This window comes from Vulpes vulpes, chromosome 12, assembly GCF_048418805.1.
Source record: "Vulpes vulpes isolate BD-2025 chromosome 12, VulVul3, whole genome shotgun sequence".
NCBI lineage: Eukaryota > Metazoa > Chordata > Mammalia > Carnivora > Canidae > Vulpes > Vulpes vulpes.
This window is the reverse complement of record NC_132791.1, coordinates 158,627,921-158,642,060: the sequence shown is the minus strand read 5'-3', so window position 1 is coordinate 158,642,060 and position 14,140 is coordinate 158,627,921. Positions and strand designations below refer to the sequence as shown.

General features: G+C 64.8%; 1 protein-coding gene across 2 annotated transcripts in view; it reads left to right on the top strand.

Moving 5' to 3' along the window:
- MORN1 (MORN repeat containing 1) overlaps nucleotides 1-3,192 on the top strand; it is a 48,408-nt gene extending 45,216 nt beyond the window's left edge. For both annotated transcript variants that reach the window (XM_072731052.1, XM_026005168.2), the window contains exons 13-14: nucleotides 1,074-1,120; nucleotides 2,996-3,192. In XM_072731052.1, coding sequence (XP_072587153.1) covers nucleotides 1,074-1,120; nucleotides 2,996-3,144 — 196 coding nt within the window. In that variant the 3' untranslated portion in view covers nucleotides 3,145-3,192. The remainder of the gene's footprint in view (nucleotides 1-1,073; nucleotides 1,121-2,995) is intronic.
- Nucleotides 3,193-14,140: the final 10,948 nt, after the last annotated feature.

Genomic DNA, 14,140 nt, shown 5'->3' with positions numbered 1-14,140 from the left:
CCCAAGGTAATTAAGCTTGGCAAGGGGTCAGAGCCTGGTGGGTTGCCGAGCTGATGCCCGGGAGCCCCTGGCCCTCCACCCCACCCAGCTCTGATGACGGGAAACTGCCAGCCATGAAGGGCCAGGGGGGAGGGGTCCCCTGGCTGCCACCAAGTCCCATTGGATAGATCATTCAGGGCAAAGCTCATCCCTTGGGGCCTCGGCCATCCCGCCAAGAAGGTGCCCCCAGCAGCTGGAGGATTCAGGTGGGCATCCACACCACACTGGCTCCCTCATCCCAAGGTGGCAGGGAGGAGGCCGAGGGCCTGACCCAGGGCACATGTCCTCAGCGGCACACAGCATGCCCCCCTGGGCAGGTGACCGCTCCGTGGGCAGGTAGAGTGGGCACATCACCACACGCCACGGAGGGGACCTCCACCAGGTCAGAGCCCTCAAACTTGGGCTTGAGCTGCCCCAAGTAGCCTGTCAGGGCTGTCTCCCCACTGCCATGACCAGTAGGGAGGTTCTCTGTCCCTCAGAGTTGGCACCAGGCTGGGGCTCACCCCTCCTGTCCCTGCCTGTTACCTTTTCTTCCCAGGGTCGCCTAGCTAACAGTGGTCTTCGGGCCCTTGGAAGGGGACCCAAGGGGATACACTGGTCCCCATGATCCCACCTCCCACCAAGCCCAGCTACCAGTTCTGAGTCACCTACAAACTTCGTGGATGCAGCACATCCTCTGCCCGTGTGCACACAAGAACCTCACCTTTATCCTGTGCAAAGCAGCACTGGCTGTGGGAACCAGATTGAGTCTGCTGGCTCTGGCTCCAGACTCTGTCCACGGGCGTGTCTGGGTTGAGACAGCAAGGGCCCAGGGCTAAGGGGCAGAGAGCTGTCTGGAGGGGGCTGCACATACAGCCCTGGGAGGGCAGAGGTGAGGCTCACAGGACAAGATGCTCACACCTGTGCTTACCTGAGGCCAGCAGGCAGGGACTGCAGGGACTCTGCTATCCTCAGGGCCCCAGTTGTGGGGGCTGTGCCACATGCAGCGGGGCCCTGGGCAGTGATTCAGGGGCTCCCTTCTCTTGTCCCTACAGGCTTGATGGGGTAGCCACTGCAGAGCTGGCAGCAGCAGCCTTCCCAGGTAGGTGGGCAGACAGAGGACACCTGTCACCCCACAATCCAAATGTATCATATTGTGGACTTTTTGCAAAAACTCCCTTCCTCTGAACGCACCCCTAAATTCAACATTTATCTTGGCTAGGGCAGGCAGGGGATCAGAGAGGGCAGCTCCCAGCCTGGCCACCACCCACACCACTCTGGGCAGTCCCAGAGGCACCAGAGGTGGAGGGGACATGGAGGGCCCAGGGCCTCCACAACGCCCCCTCCAGCCTCCATCCCCCAGAATGGCTGTGGGCACCGGGCAGGGTATCTGGTGGAGGGCTGCTTGTCCATCTTGGGGGCCTCTCTGTCCCCACGGGCAAAGCCGATGGCCCTGTTTCCTTGTATCCCGGATGCTGATTGGAAGGCTGGCAGGCCTCCAGACCTGGGCCTCCCCTGACCCCACAGGTATTTGGGAGTGTTAGCAGGAGGAGGTCTGGGGCCTGGGCAGTGACCCCCACGTCCCCCTCTGGGCTGGTACGGGGCATCCCAACAGTGGCCACATTAGTCTGCTGACCAGCCAGAAGAGCCAGAGCTGTGGCCACTGTACTTCCGGGCCCTGGGAGCTCGTGGGTGCCTGAGGCAGCCAGGGTGAGCAGAGGGGACGCCCTCTGCACTGTAGTTGGGAGGGGCCCATGGGGAGTGGGCTGCAGAAGAGCAGGGCCCCAGGGAGAAGCAGCTTCCAGGCTGCGAGGGCCAGAGCCAGAGGGTGGCCAAGTCCCTGAGATGTGGGCCACGCTGTCTCTGCGGGGACACCAGGCGCGGGGCCCACGGGCAGACCACGTGGGCCGGGCCTCGGTGGCCACCAGCCAGCCCTGCTCCCAGCCACGGGAGGAGGACGTCAGGAGCGGGGTCACACAGGGCGGGGCCGGGTGTACGCGGCTGCCCAGAGCCCTCTGCCCAGTCCACTGCTGGCCGCGGGCCGCCGAGCCGTGGTCCCGGGAACACCTGGAAACCCGGCTGCTTGCAAACACCGTGGCGTTGCCATGTGTGGTGGGAGGCCGGTGCCTCGGGCGGCGGAATGCGGGGCCCCCCTCCCCGCCCCGGGCCCCCCAGGAGCTGCAGGAACTGACTCAGAGCCCAGCGGATTCCTGCTGCCGCTGCTGCCACAAGGCCCTTCCCCATCCTGCCCGGGAACATGCGGCGTCCGCAGCACGGCGAGGAGAGGGCCTGCCTTCCAGACCGGGGTGCTGGAATGTTCTCTCTGACGGTGTGAGCCGACTCCTGTGCCCTGTTTCAGCTGTGGCCGCATTCCTGGTGTGAGCCTGGGCCAGCCCAGCGAGCTTTTTCCGCGCTCGGGTGCCAGCCCCCGTGGGCTCGGGGGAGGGAAGAGGGCGGTTTCTATGGCAACCGCACTTTCTGTTATTTCTTATTTTCTTTTTTATGGTTTCTCCAACTTTGAAGCTCTGCAGACAGTTTACAGACTGCAAGAGGGAAAGTGTGTCTCCTCCTGAGTGCACCAGGGGCGGCCCTCCTCCCCAGCCCGCGGCCAGCGGGGCAGCCATGTCTTCAGAGGCTTCCTTATTTAAAAATAACATTTTAGAGGAAATGAATTATTTTTCTCTAAAAAGATAGGGAGTATTTTCAAAAGAATGCTTGCCCTTAACCGTGCAGCCCCATCAACCGTGAGGGGCTCTCCACCCGCGCCCGCCTGCCCCCGCCAGGCCTGGGGTCCCGGGTGGAGGGTGGAGGAAGTGGCCTGGAGCTCCCCGAAGGGCACTGAGGCAAGGTCCCAGGGTCCCAGGGCCCCAGGCAGGGTTTGGGGGTGGACAGAAGCTGAGGCCAGAGTGGGGCAAAGGCAGGAGCCTGGGCTGTTGGGGGCCCCTGGGGGCCACGTCTGAGGGCCTGTCTTTTGCAGGGGAGTATGTCATCATGATCCGCGATGTGACTGACCCGCCCTTCCTGGGCCACACGCTGCCCACCGCCTTCAAACACCTTCGGGTCTTGGGGAAGGGGATGGACCAGCGGCCCCATGTCCCTGGAGAAGGCCCTGAATCTCCGAGCTAGGACAGCCGCCCTCACACACTCCACAGCTTCAATAAAATGCTCCACACTGACTCCGGAGAGGTACCTTACCCACCCTGCCAGGCCCCCTGTGGAGGCCCAACCAGTGATGCCAGGTCCCCCTCTGGCGACACCTCCACTCCCCAGGGAGAACCCAGGCCAGGCTGGGGAGGGGGCGGGCCTGGTCCCCCGCCACCGAGTCCCCCCACCCTTCCCCGCCAGGCAGCCTGGGAACATGGGAACTGGCTGCTAAATGAGAAATCGAGAGGTAGCAGCAGGTGACTGGTTTTCCGGAAAGGAGCTTCATGTCTGGGGGACACTTCTTGGATTTGACAGCTGCCTCTGAAACACACCCAAGTCCCGAGAGCGGGGCAGGCAGGGGAGTGGGGAGACTGGAAGCTGTGGCAGCTAGACAGGCAGCTGACATGAAGGGAGGGTGGCGGGGCCTCCTTTGGCCTCCACTTTGTGGGCTCATGGCTTGCCAGATCCAGGATCCAAGGCCTCTGCCCACCTCCTGTTTCCATGGCCCCTGGGGCCCACCCTGTGCCCACCCTGTGCTGGTTGGAGCCAGGCTTGCCCCTCGCTGTGAAGCCCACTATCCCTTCTCCCTCTGACAAATGAGGAACAGGGAAGGAGCCCCCAGCCCCCAGCCAGGAGAAGCACACTGTTGCCTCCCATCCTGGAATCCCTAGGCCCCTCATCCCTCCATCCAGTACCCACTTCCCTCCTACACAGGCATCTGCACTCTGCCACCCCCTACCCACCAGAAGGAGGCTTCCTCCAGCGCTCACAGAAGGGCCACCCCCTCCCTCAGGCCCCCCCACACCGGCTGCTCCCTTGTCTCCCTAACTGTCCCTCCCCATAAGTCTCCCTGGGCCCCCGCCCTAGTGTAACCAGCAGTGAGGCACAGGGCACAGGGGTCATGGGACAGACTCCCTCTGGCCAGGAGAGCAGCCCACAGCAAGGCGTATCGGTCCTGCTTCAAGGGACGTCCCCAACCCAAATCCATCCCACTGCCCCATGCAGCCCCACACACCCTGCTGCTGCTTCTGCACACAGCAGGTGCTATCAGGGCTCACCCCCCAAGTCTGTGCCAGGACTTCCAGCCTGACCAGAGCAGGCTCCACACTTGCTGCCCTCATCGCTGGCTGCTCCCCCAGCTAACTGGCCCCTGCAGCTCCATGTTTCTGCCTCAGGGCCTTTGCATATGCTCTTCTCGATACCTGGACTGCTCACCTCCCAGATGTCACCTTCTCATGAGGGCTTCCTTGGCCACCAGGGAAGCCTCACCCCACCTCCAGCAAATACTTCCTGTTCCCTCCCCACCTCACGTCCCTGCACAGGTCAAGGAGTGAACATGCCATGCACTTCATTTGTCTGGCTTGCAATCTCCAAAGGGAGACATTTGGTCAGTTTTGTCTGCCTCAGCATCTAGCCTCAGCATCTAGCACAGTGTGTGATCTTAGGAGGCCCTCGGCAAATGTTTGAATGAATGAGTGAATTTGGAGGACCTACTCTGTGCCAGGCAAAATGGGGGCCACTGGAGACAAATTGGGCAGAGGAGGTGTACAGGGGGACTCATAGCTGAATAGCTGGAAGGAGGGCTACAAGGATGGATGGTTGGGTGAATGGATGGTTGGATGGGTGGGTGGAGGTATGGATGGACGGAGAGATGGACAGATGGATGGATGGACAGATGGGTGGGTGGATGGATGAGTACATGCATGGATGATGGATAGAAGATGAGTGGTCACGCAGGAGTGTGATGGGTGTAATTATAGGTGGATGGAGGAGCAGAGGTTCATTTGCTGTTAGGAGGCAGGTTCATGTAGAATAGTTGTTTTCTGACTAAAGGCAAGAGGTGGGAGGAGGAAAGGGTCCCTATGTCAAAACCCACCCAAAGCCAGAGAGCCGTTGTCGTCTTGCCCCTGGCAGCCACCCCTCACTCTGCCCTCCCTGCTCTTCTCTTAGTGGTTTCCCATCCAGTTTTGTCTCAGTAGGAGTGAACCAGTTCATGGCTGGCAGACGGGGCAGCCCAGGACCAGAGAGGGTCTGACCCCTGGTCCCAAGTGATCCTCCACCCCTTGCTCAGTCCTGGCTTCTAGACCCAGTGAAGCAGCAGCCCCTAGAGAGCCAGTGTGACAGCAGGAGGCCCCTGGGAGAGATGAGAGCCAGTGAGGGAAAGGGGCCCCAGAACCTCCACGACTGGGGAATTGAGGTAATTCTGAGCCTGAGGTGTGAGGCAGCAGCTGTGCCACGTGGAGCAAGCTGTATCCACCAGGCTTCTGGTTCCATGAGCTCAAGTGGCCATAGATGCTGTCCACCTGGCTCAGCAGGGCTTCTGCCTCTGACTGGCCATCAGGAATGGACAGACTGCTGGTGTCCGCAGCAGTGAGTCCCCAGGAAGTCCCCATTCTCGGGACTCATGGATCCCAGGTCAGAGTGCCTGGGCCCTAGGGGCTGCGTCCTGCCCAAAGTGCAGGGAGGCAGATGGGGGGCTGCAGCCGATGAGCTGTCATAGGAGGTGTGTCCACACACGTCTGCATCAACACGAGGGGGACAGAGCCCCTCGCGGACACCCAGGGGTCGGGAGGGCTACACACTCCCACTGTCCCCAGAACAGCTTTGTCTGGGCTTCACCATCGCCTGGGCCCGCCCCTGAGGCTCAGCAAGTTGCTATGCGGCTCTTTCCTCTTTTCCAGATGAAACCACACTTCTGTCAAAAAAAAAACAATGAAAATGATGTTTGAGTTTAGGAAGACAAATGTGCTGGGCTCAGAAGCAGCTGCTGTGTTTCCCAGCTTGTCCAGGGGGTCCTTTGGTATCTCCAAATTAGCACCGTGGGGCTTCGTCACAAAATCCACGACACAAGCTCAGAGTCAGCGTCCCAAACAGATTGAGGCCCCCAGAGCCCTGGACATGGGGCAGAGATGGTCTGTCCCCTCAGCCCCCTCGCAGACATGGAGCAAAACCGGCTCTATGGTCCCAGGCCGTGAAGCCTCTTGCTTTCTGGTCATGCAAGTAAACCTGAGAGTGGGCACTGCACCCGGGGGGGTCCCACCAGGCTCTGTCCGTCCCATGCCCCACGGCTTCCTGGCAGGGTGGCTGCAGCCCAGTGGGATGATGTGCTGGGGCAGGGGCCACTCAGCGAGGCCTGAGGAGAGCTTAGACCCCGTGGACCCATGTTTGGGCAGGACCCACTGACCAGCCTCTGCTGGGACTCCTGGGTGAGGGAGCAGGAGAGCCCTTGAGCATGGCGGCACCTCTCCTGGCCAGCAGGCCTCCAAGCCAGTGAACGGCGGCCCTTCCCAGGCCCGCAGCCCTGGGACTCCCGTGACTTCTGCTGATGGCATGGGGACTGCTGACTGGGCACCAGAGGTGCCTGCTGTCACCCCGACCAGACCCCTAGTCCTCACAGACAAATCCACCAGAAATTTGAATTCTCCAGGAAAAAGAAAAGAGGGTCAGCAGAGGCCCGGCCACAGACACTGGCCCAACCATCAGGTCTCCCAGGCCAGGGGCTGAGTGGGAGAGGCACTGTGGCCCCGGCCCCCTGGGGTGACCAGTCCTGGAGTAGGGGCCCTGCTGGGAGAGCTCTGCTCTGGAGCCCTCATCACCTAGAAGCCCACCTGTTCCATGGGTCCTCAGTGGGGGAAAGAGGGACGTCAGCCTGGTCACTGCTCCCGGCATCAGGGCCAGGTAGCATCAGTGCTGTTCCACCAGGGGGTTATGCCCAGGGTCCTGACCGAGTGGCCATCTGACAGCCAGCACACAGCCTCCTCAGTCCCTCCCCGGAGACCCGGAGGACCAGGAGGCCCCCAACCTGGGCTGGCAGAGGGAGTTGCCTGAGGCTTCCCTCCATGCCTTACACCCCAAGAAGCTGCTCAGCCCCCAAGAGGCTTGGGGAGGAGGCTCTGCTCCCAGACCCTCCCTAACTACAACCCAAACCTTCTCTCCTGGGTCACAGTCTCTCCCTGGGGGTCCCTCCTCCTGCTGTCCACTTGCTTAGTGGACATTTACAGAGATAAACTCATGCTTGAGCCACAGTCAGAGCCTGAGAAACAGAGAGACAGGCCAGAGGCCTGCCTGTCCCTCTCGGCCTGGCCCACCTCCCAGCAGGGTCTTGGCCAGTGCATGGTCTCAGGCCACCCCTCGCCAGCCTGGCATCTAGTACAGGACAGACATAGCCCACCCTCCCACAGGGCCCCACCTGGCGCAGACAGCTCGCCCAGCCTCCTGTCCCACTGGCGGGTCACCCAGGACACTCCCGGGGGAGGCCTCCCCTCTGCAAAGCCTGGGCAGACTGCCAGGTCTCGCCACCAGCAGGGTGGCAAGGCCAGCTGCGTGGGGCCCCTCCTCCTGGGCTTCCTGCGGGGCCAGGCTGTCTGCTAGCTCCCTGCCTGCCCCAAGTGGCCCCCTGCACCCTGGGGTCCCTCAGTCCTGGGGGAGTTACTGGGAGTCACAGGTCTACTTCAGTACAACCATCAAGGGGCGGGCGGCTCTCCGCACCGGTAATGGACACAGCTGCGTGGGGCCATCCCTTTGCCACCCCCGTCCCCTCATGGCAAGAGACAGCCACTGAGGGCCAGCCCACAGCCTCTCTGATGGAAAAGACTGGGCCACAGTGAGTGAGCACCTTGAGAGCCAGTTGGGGGCCTGAGCAGGAGGGGACAGGTGCCTTGGGTCCCCACCCACTGGGTGACCCTGGGGCCCCACAGTCTCAGGTCTGAGACTGCTGTGCTTCCTCAGCAAGCCCAGGGGGTGGCGGGGCGGGGGTAGTGAGCAGGCCAGGCAGCCACCCTTACTGGCCGAAACTGCCCCGGCCTGGGCTCCTCTTGGCACCAGGCCCCGGGCATCGAGGAGCAGGCAGGCTGCCCCACTGCCGTTGCCGCGGGTGTTTTCTGATGGAGGCTATAAATAGGGCTGTCATCAGCCGCTCGGGCAGCCGGGCAGCCTGACAGAGCCTGCCAGATGTGCTGGGCTCCACAACCAGGCCTGCTCTCCCCACCCCCGTGTGACCCCCCAGTGGTGACACTGCCGAGACCCTAGCCACCACTCCTCCTGGTAACTCTGCGCCGCTGATCAGAGAAGTGTCAGCACCCCCCAGCTCTGCCCCCTGGACAATTAGAGGAGGAAGAACCAGGACAAATGTCACTCCAGGGGGCAGCCCAGGTGGCTCAGCGGTTTAGCGCTGCCTTTAGCCCAGGGCATGATCTGGGAGACCTGGGATCGAGTCCCACGTCAGGCTCCCTGCATGGAGCCTGCTTCTCCCTCTGCCTGTGTCTCTGCCTCTCTCTCTCTCTGTGTCTCATGAATGAATAAATAAATAAATAAAATCTTTAAAAAAAAATTGTCACTCTAGGGCCCAGCCTGGGGAACGGCATGGAGGGGTGCTACCTACCCTAAGCCTCCAGACCCTCCCTGATCCCCCCTGCACCACAGGTGCTGGCCACAGGCTATGGAGGCCACAGGAGCCTCTGCACAGGCCAAGGTCAGGGTGGGGCCGGCCTTCCAGGGGTTCCTCGTTTCCTTTGCAAATCCTTAGGGAGCCCCCCCCCCCCCCCCCCGTTGCAGACCCACAGAAAAATGGGCAAAGGTGAGGCAGAAAAGGAAGGTAAGGGGGTCTTTAGCAGATTCCCGGGACAGGATGGGGCACCCCTGGGGTGCAGGCCAGCTCCTGATCAGGGCAGGTCCACTGAAGTAGGTCTGAAGGCGGGAAATGGGGGCTAGCAGGGAGTGGCTCAGGCAGTTGGGGAGGAACAGCAGGTCGTGTGGATCGAGGGTCATCATTCTGGTGACAGCAAGTCCCTTGCCGCATGGGGGCCAGTCCTAGAGGAGAAAGGACAGGCAGGAAGGGGTCACAGGTCACCACGTGGTGTTCCATGGCTCGCTCTTGGTCACACCTGCCAAGGCCCCCACCCCACTCCCCAGCCAGGGCCTTGACAGCATCCCCAGGAGTCGGGCCAAGCCACTAGGGGCCGAGGGAAGTGGGCCCGGGGCAGGGGACCGCCTGGGGACACCTGGCTGGTCAGAGGTCTGGGCGGGGGGGAGGCTTGGGGCAGAGGTCTGCGGGCTGGGGCGCTTTTCCACCAGCGGGAAGGCGCCGGCCGGCATCGCGGGTGGGGGGGGCAGGGGCGCCTTCTGGGAGGGCGCCCGCAGGCCCCATCGCGGCCCAGCCTGCACTTCCCGCCTCCGCCGCTGGGGGCCGCCCGCCAGCTCGGGCTCCCGACACGTGGACACGTCCGCGTCCCGGCCGCCGGGACTCCGCTCGCGCCCCCCAGCTCCAGCCCCGCGCCCCCGCCCCCTGCCCCGCCCCCGCCTCTCCCGACGGGGACCGGAAGGGCTCGCTGGCCCGGCCCGGGGGGAGGGGGGCACTTCCTGCGCCCGGCCCCGCCCCCCCCGCGCGCCCCCGCACTCGGGGAACCCCAGCTCCTCTGCGCCCCGGTGCCCGGGCCCGCCCCTCGCGGGAGAGGAGGGAGGGGAGGGGAGAGGGAAGAGGGGAGGTCCCCCCACCCCCGGGTCGGAGCGCGGGGCTGCGGGTGGAATCGGACGCGACGCCGGGCGGGGAGCGAGGGAAGTGAAACCCGGCGGCGGGGCGGCCCGGGGGCGGCGAGCGGGCCCTGCCAGATGCGCTGCGGGGACGGGAGGCCCCGCGCCAGGCCCCCAGGGCGACTCCGCGGGAGGAGGCGGGGACCGGCCGGCCTGCCCGGCCCCCAGGGGCGCGCCCTCGCGCTGACTCAGCCGCGTCCCCCACCGGTGCGCGGCCCGCACCCCGACCCGGCCCCGTCCACGTGGGCGGCCGCAGCGCGTGTAGGCCCCCAGGCCGGCCCGCCCGGGGCCCCTGCGCCCCTGAGCGCCCCTGAGCGCCCCTGAGCGCGCACGCGGCCCGGGGGGGGAGGGGGGACACCGCGCGCCCCCCCGCGCCCCCTCCCCACGCGTGCTTCCGGCCGGGCCGGAAGGAGCAGGAATTTGGAATGTTTTGGAAGGAGCTCTAATTCCCGGAGGAGTCCCGGGCCTGCCCTTCCCCGGGGGAGGGGGTGCGTGGGGCTCATCTGCATCTGCAGGGGACGGTGCCCCTGCTCGCCGGCTCTCAAGGCGGGCCGTGGGACGGTGGGTGGGGGCCCGGCTACCCTAGCCTGTCGCGCCGACCCCCGGGCGCCCACGGGCGGGGCGGGGACCCTGACCCGGGCCGTCCCCCTGACCGCTGCCTTCCTGCCTGGGGAAGCAGGTGGCCGGGGAAGGCAGATGGCCTGCCGGTGACAGGGTCAGTGAAGCGGCCTGGCCACACCCGCCGCCCTCGGTGCCCCTCCCCAGACCCCCAGGGCCTTACTGTGGCTGCTTTGTTCTTAGAAACAGGAAGTTGGGGGTGTGGGCCGCACCTCCACGGGGTCAAGGCCCCCCAAGGCAAGGGCGGTGCACACCCCACCATGCTCCATGCTGGGCCCCCAGTGCCCCAGGGGACCCCTAGTACCAAAGCAGGGAAGGGAAGGAGGGTCCAGGGTCTACCTCAAGGGGCTGAGATGGGGAAGGGGAGTTCACCGGGCACTGGAGGAACGTGAGGGGAGGGCACAGGTGGGGGCCACAGAGGGCCTGGTGGGCATCCTGGCACTTGCCTGTTTGCACGAGCCAACCTGGTTTTCCCAGGCACACAAGTTTGCAGACACCACAGCAGTTGCCCACAGCCTCCCTGAACACTGCCTACATCCCTGCTCCTCTGCCTTCCCCTGTCCCACCTCTGCCTGGGCCTGGAGCTGGACTCAGGTGTCCTCTGCGGGGAGACCAAGCCCCAATCTCGGGCTTCATCCTTCCCAAGGCACCCTGTCCCTAGAGGTTTCCAGAACAAGCTTCTGTGGCAGGACCAGAGACCTGGGCAAGAGTTTGGGCCCGGCTTCCTGCCAGTAAGGGCTCCTGGGCCAGGCTGGGAACAGGAAGGCCGACCCTGGCCCTGCCAGACACCTGCCTGGCACAGGCCGCTCCACCTGCCCATCCGTACCGCCCCCTGCAGTGGGGCCACCTGCTCCAGTGCTGGGAGCCCCGGCCCCTGCGGCCCCCAGCCCCTGGCACAGGTCTGGGCACAGATGGCCACTCATGTGAGGCCTGCAAGGCTCACGTCATCACTCTGTGGGGGGCAGGAGGGCAGGGGCAGGCAGGCATCCGGGCCCCAAACGTTCTGCCCCCACCCGTCCCAGGGTGGCTTGGCAGTGGGCAGGGCACACCAGAGGGCACAGAGCACACTGGGTTTCTGTGGGGAGGGTCAGGGTCCCCTCCAAGGCCCCGCTTTCACAGTCAGCTGGGGCCAGCACAACCCCCTTCCTGAGGGCACAGTCTTGTGGGACCCTCCCAAGGACCCCTGCCTCCCCACAGGTGGCAGTCACCCTGAGGGCCCGGGCCCCTCGCCACCAGGGTGTGGGTGTGGGGCCTTGGGGATTTCAGGGACCCCCCCCCCCCGCAGTCGGAGAGCTGCCTTTGCCTGGCCAGCAGGAAGGGGGGACCTGTGTCAGGATAGGTGGAGAGGGAGGGAGAGGGTGCCGGTGGCCAGCAGAGGTAGGTCGGGCTCCAGACTGGGTGAGTCCAGGACGGGGCTGTCGGCCACAGCCAGGGGTGCGGGTGGTGTGGAGGGCGAGGGACCACGCTGAGCACAGGGGGAGGGGCGGGTGGGGGACTGACCCCACGGTCCTCCCCAGGGGCCCAGGGTGGAGGGGCCCTCCCAGCTGTTACTGTAAATGGGCAGGCGGCTTCCTCTTTCCACGGAGGGTGCGCCTGGCATCCGCTGCCCCAGATAAGGGTGCAAGTTCTCGGCCTGCGGTCAGCCCCCCTGACCACAGGGTGCTGGGTGGGGCCTGGGGGGCCAGACTGTGGCTCTGGAGCCAACAGACTGGGAGGAGGGGTGGAGATCCCAAGACCGAGCCAGGCAGGCACAGCTGAGAGCACCGGGGACAAGGCTGTGGCCCTGACTGCTGGTGACAGAGGCAGAAGTGAAAGCTGGGGGTGGGGGTGGGTCACAGGGCAGGCCCCTGTGTAGGTGCCCAGGAGCAGCCTCTCTGGCCTGTGCTCACCATCCCCGGGGACTTGGAGACGCAGCCTGCAGAGCAGCACCCCCTTGGGGAGGCCCTAGAGCCACCAGCACAGGGAGCAGCCCCTGCCAGGACTCCATGGGCCGCCAGGCCACCAGGCCGCCACGCCACAGGATGGACTCACAGGACAGACTTGGGGACCCGGACCAGAGCCCGGCCATGCTGGAGAGGCGGGTGGTCCTGAGCTGGGGGACCTGGAGGTGGGGTGAAGAGGAAGGGTATGGCTAGAAGTACTAGGAAGGGGGCTTTGGGAGGGGCGTCCTCACCAGGGGGCTCCTGTCCTGTCTGGCCTGCATCAGGGTTCCCAGGACCCTTTAAGGATGGGGGGGGAGCAAGCAAGAGTGCGAGTGCACGATAGCATGCACCCACAACCACTGTGCATGAGCTGGGAGAATGGGGGGTGCCCACGAGCTAGAAGCTCAAGCAGACCACCCCCAACTGAGCCTACAGCCCAATACGGTCTCCATCCCCCCACCCATGAGGCCACAACCAGAGCCCAGATCCCAAGTCTGACCCGGAACAGGCTGAGCCACCCAGGTGCCCCAACCCTTGGGACGTGCTGGCTGGCATCCAGGCCTTTTGAGGTTGCTGCCGGACCAGCTCAAAGGCCCTGGGGCTGAGCACCATCTGGGCCATGGGGCCACCCCTCTCAGGCAGCCCTGCCACCCTGGGAAGCCCTCCTTCAGGCCAGCCTCACCCTTTGTGGCCCCCACACTCAGGGCAGCACGCAGACGTTCAGGGAACCAGGGTGGAGGACAGAGCCAAGGGGCCCGGAGGGTGGCAGGAGGACTTGCTCTGGGGGATGCTTGAGGGCCCTTGGCGGCAGCAGCATGGAGACACTCACTTGGTGGGGCTCAGGGCATTGCTGCCCCATGGGTATGCAAGGTCTTCTGAAAGGTCATGCAAGGTGGGCAGGCTTGGTCATGAGACTGAGAAAGAGGCGAGTGTTCGGCATCGGCAGGAGTAGAGCCTTAGCTGCCCACTGCTGCAGCCCTCAGCTCACCACTGTGGCTGCAGGGGTGCCTCCGGGACCCCCAATAGGGGACCCCAGAGACAGAGGGGTGGCCCTCCCAAGGAGGGCTGGCTGGTGCCCTGGGGTGGAGGTGATAGGAGGGGGCCCACAACCCAAGTGTCCAGCCCTGCTAAGGGAGCAATCTGACTTATGGTCCTCCAGCTCCATGGGAGACCATCCCCAAGAGGGCGGGGAGCCAGGCCTGGTGACACCCTGGTGACAGAAGGGGGCAGATAGCACCAAGGCCTGTGCAGCAGGACGGGGTCAAAGTGGGGGCAGTGGCTGGGGCCCTCGTCCCCTGCCCCGGACCCCACCTCTGTCCCAGGCCCTTGGGGGCACCCCATGAGGGTGAGCCCATGAATAGCAGGTAGAGGCGAGGGCAGGCAAGGCTTGGCCTCCTGGTATCTGCTGTCCCCACCCTAGGCCTGACCTGGGCTGGAACCTGGCCCCAAGGTAGAGCGAGCTCTTCCTGGCCTGGGTGGGGCTGTCGGGACCACAGTCGGCCTTGTGCCCCCTCCCCGGGAGCTGACCTGCACGGGACCTCTGAGGGCCACGGGGGAGCCGGGAGTACATAGATAGCCCCAGGCATCTGGGAGAGATGGCAGCCTGGCCCCCAGCCCAGCAGAGTCCCCATGCTGCTCCCTGCTCCAATAGGGCATGAGGGGCACCAGCCATCTACCTGGGGGGCAAGTCTCTGGGCTCGAGAGAGGCAGACAGCACCCCAGGCAGAGTGCTGCCTACCCGTGCCCCACTTCACTCAGGGGCCATGGAGACCAAAGGCCCCCCTCCCCAGTCTGGAGGGCAGACACGGTCGGTCCCATCCCCTCCCAGGGCTCAGGCCCAAATGGGGGCCGGGGGGAGGGACGGCCCTGGGGGGGGGAACCTTGGGGCCCAAGCATGGCTGTCCTAGGCA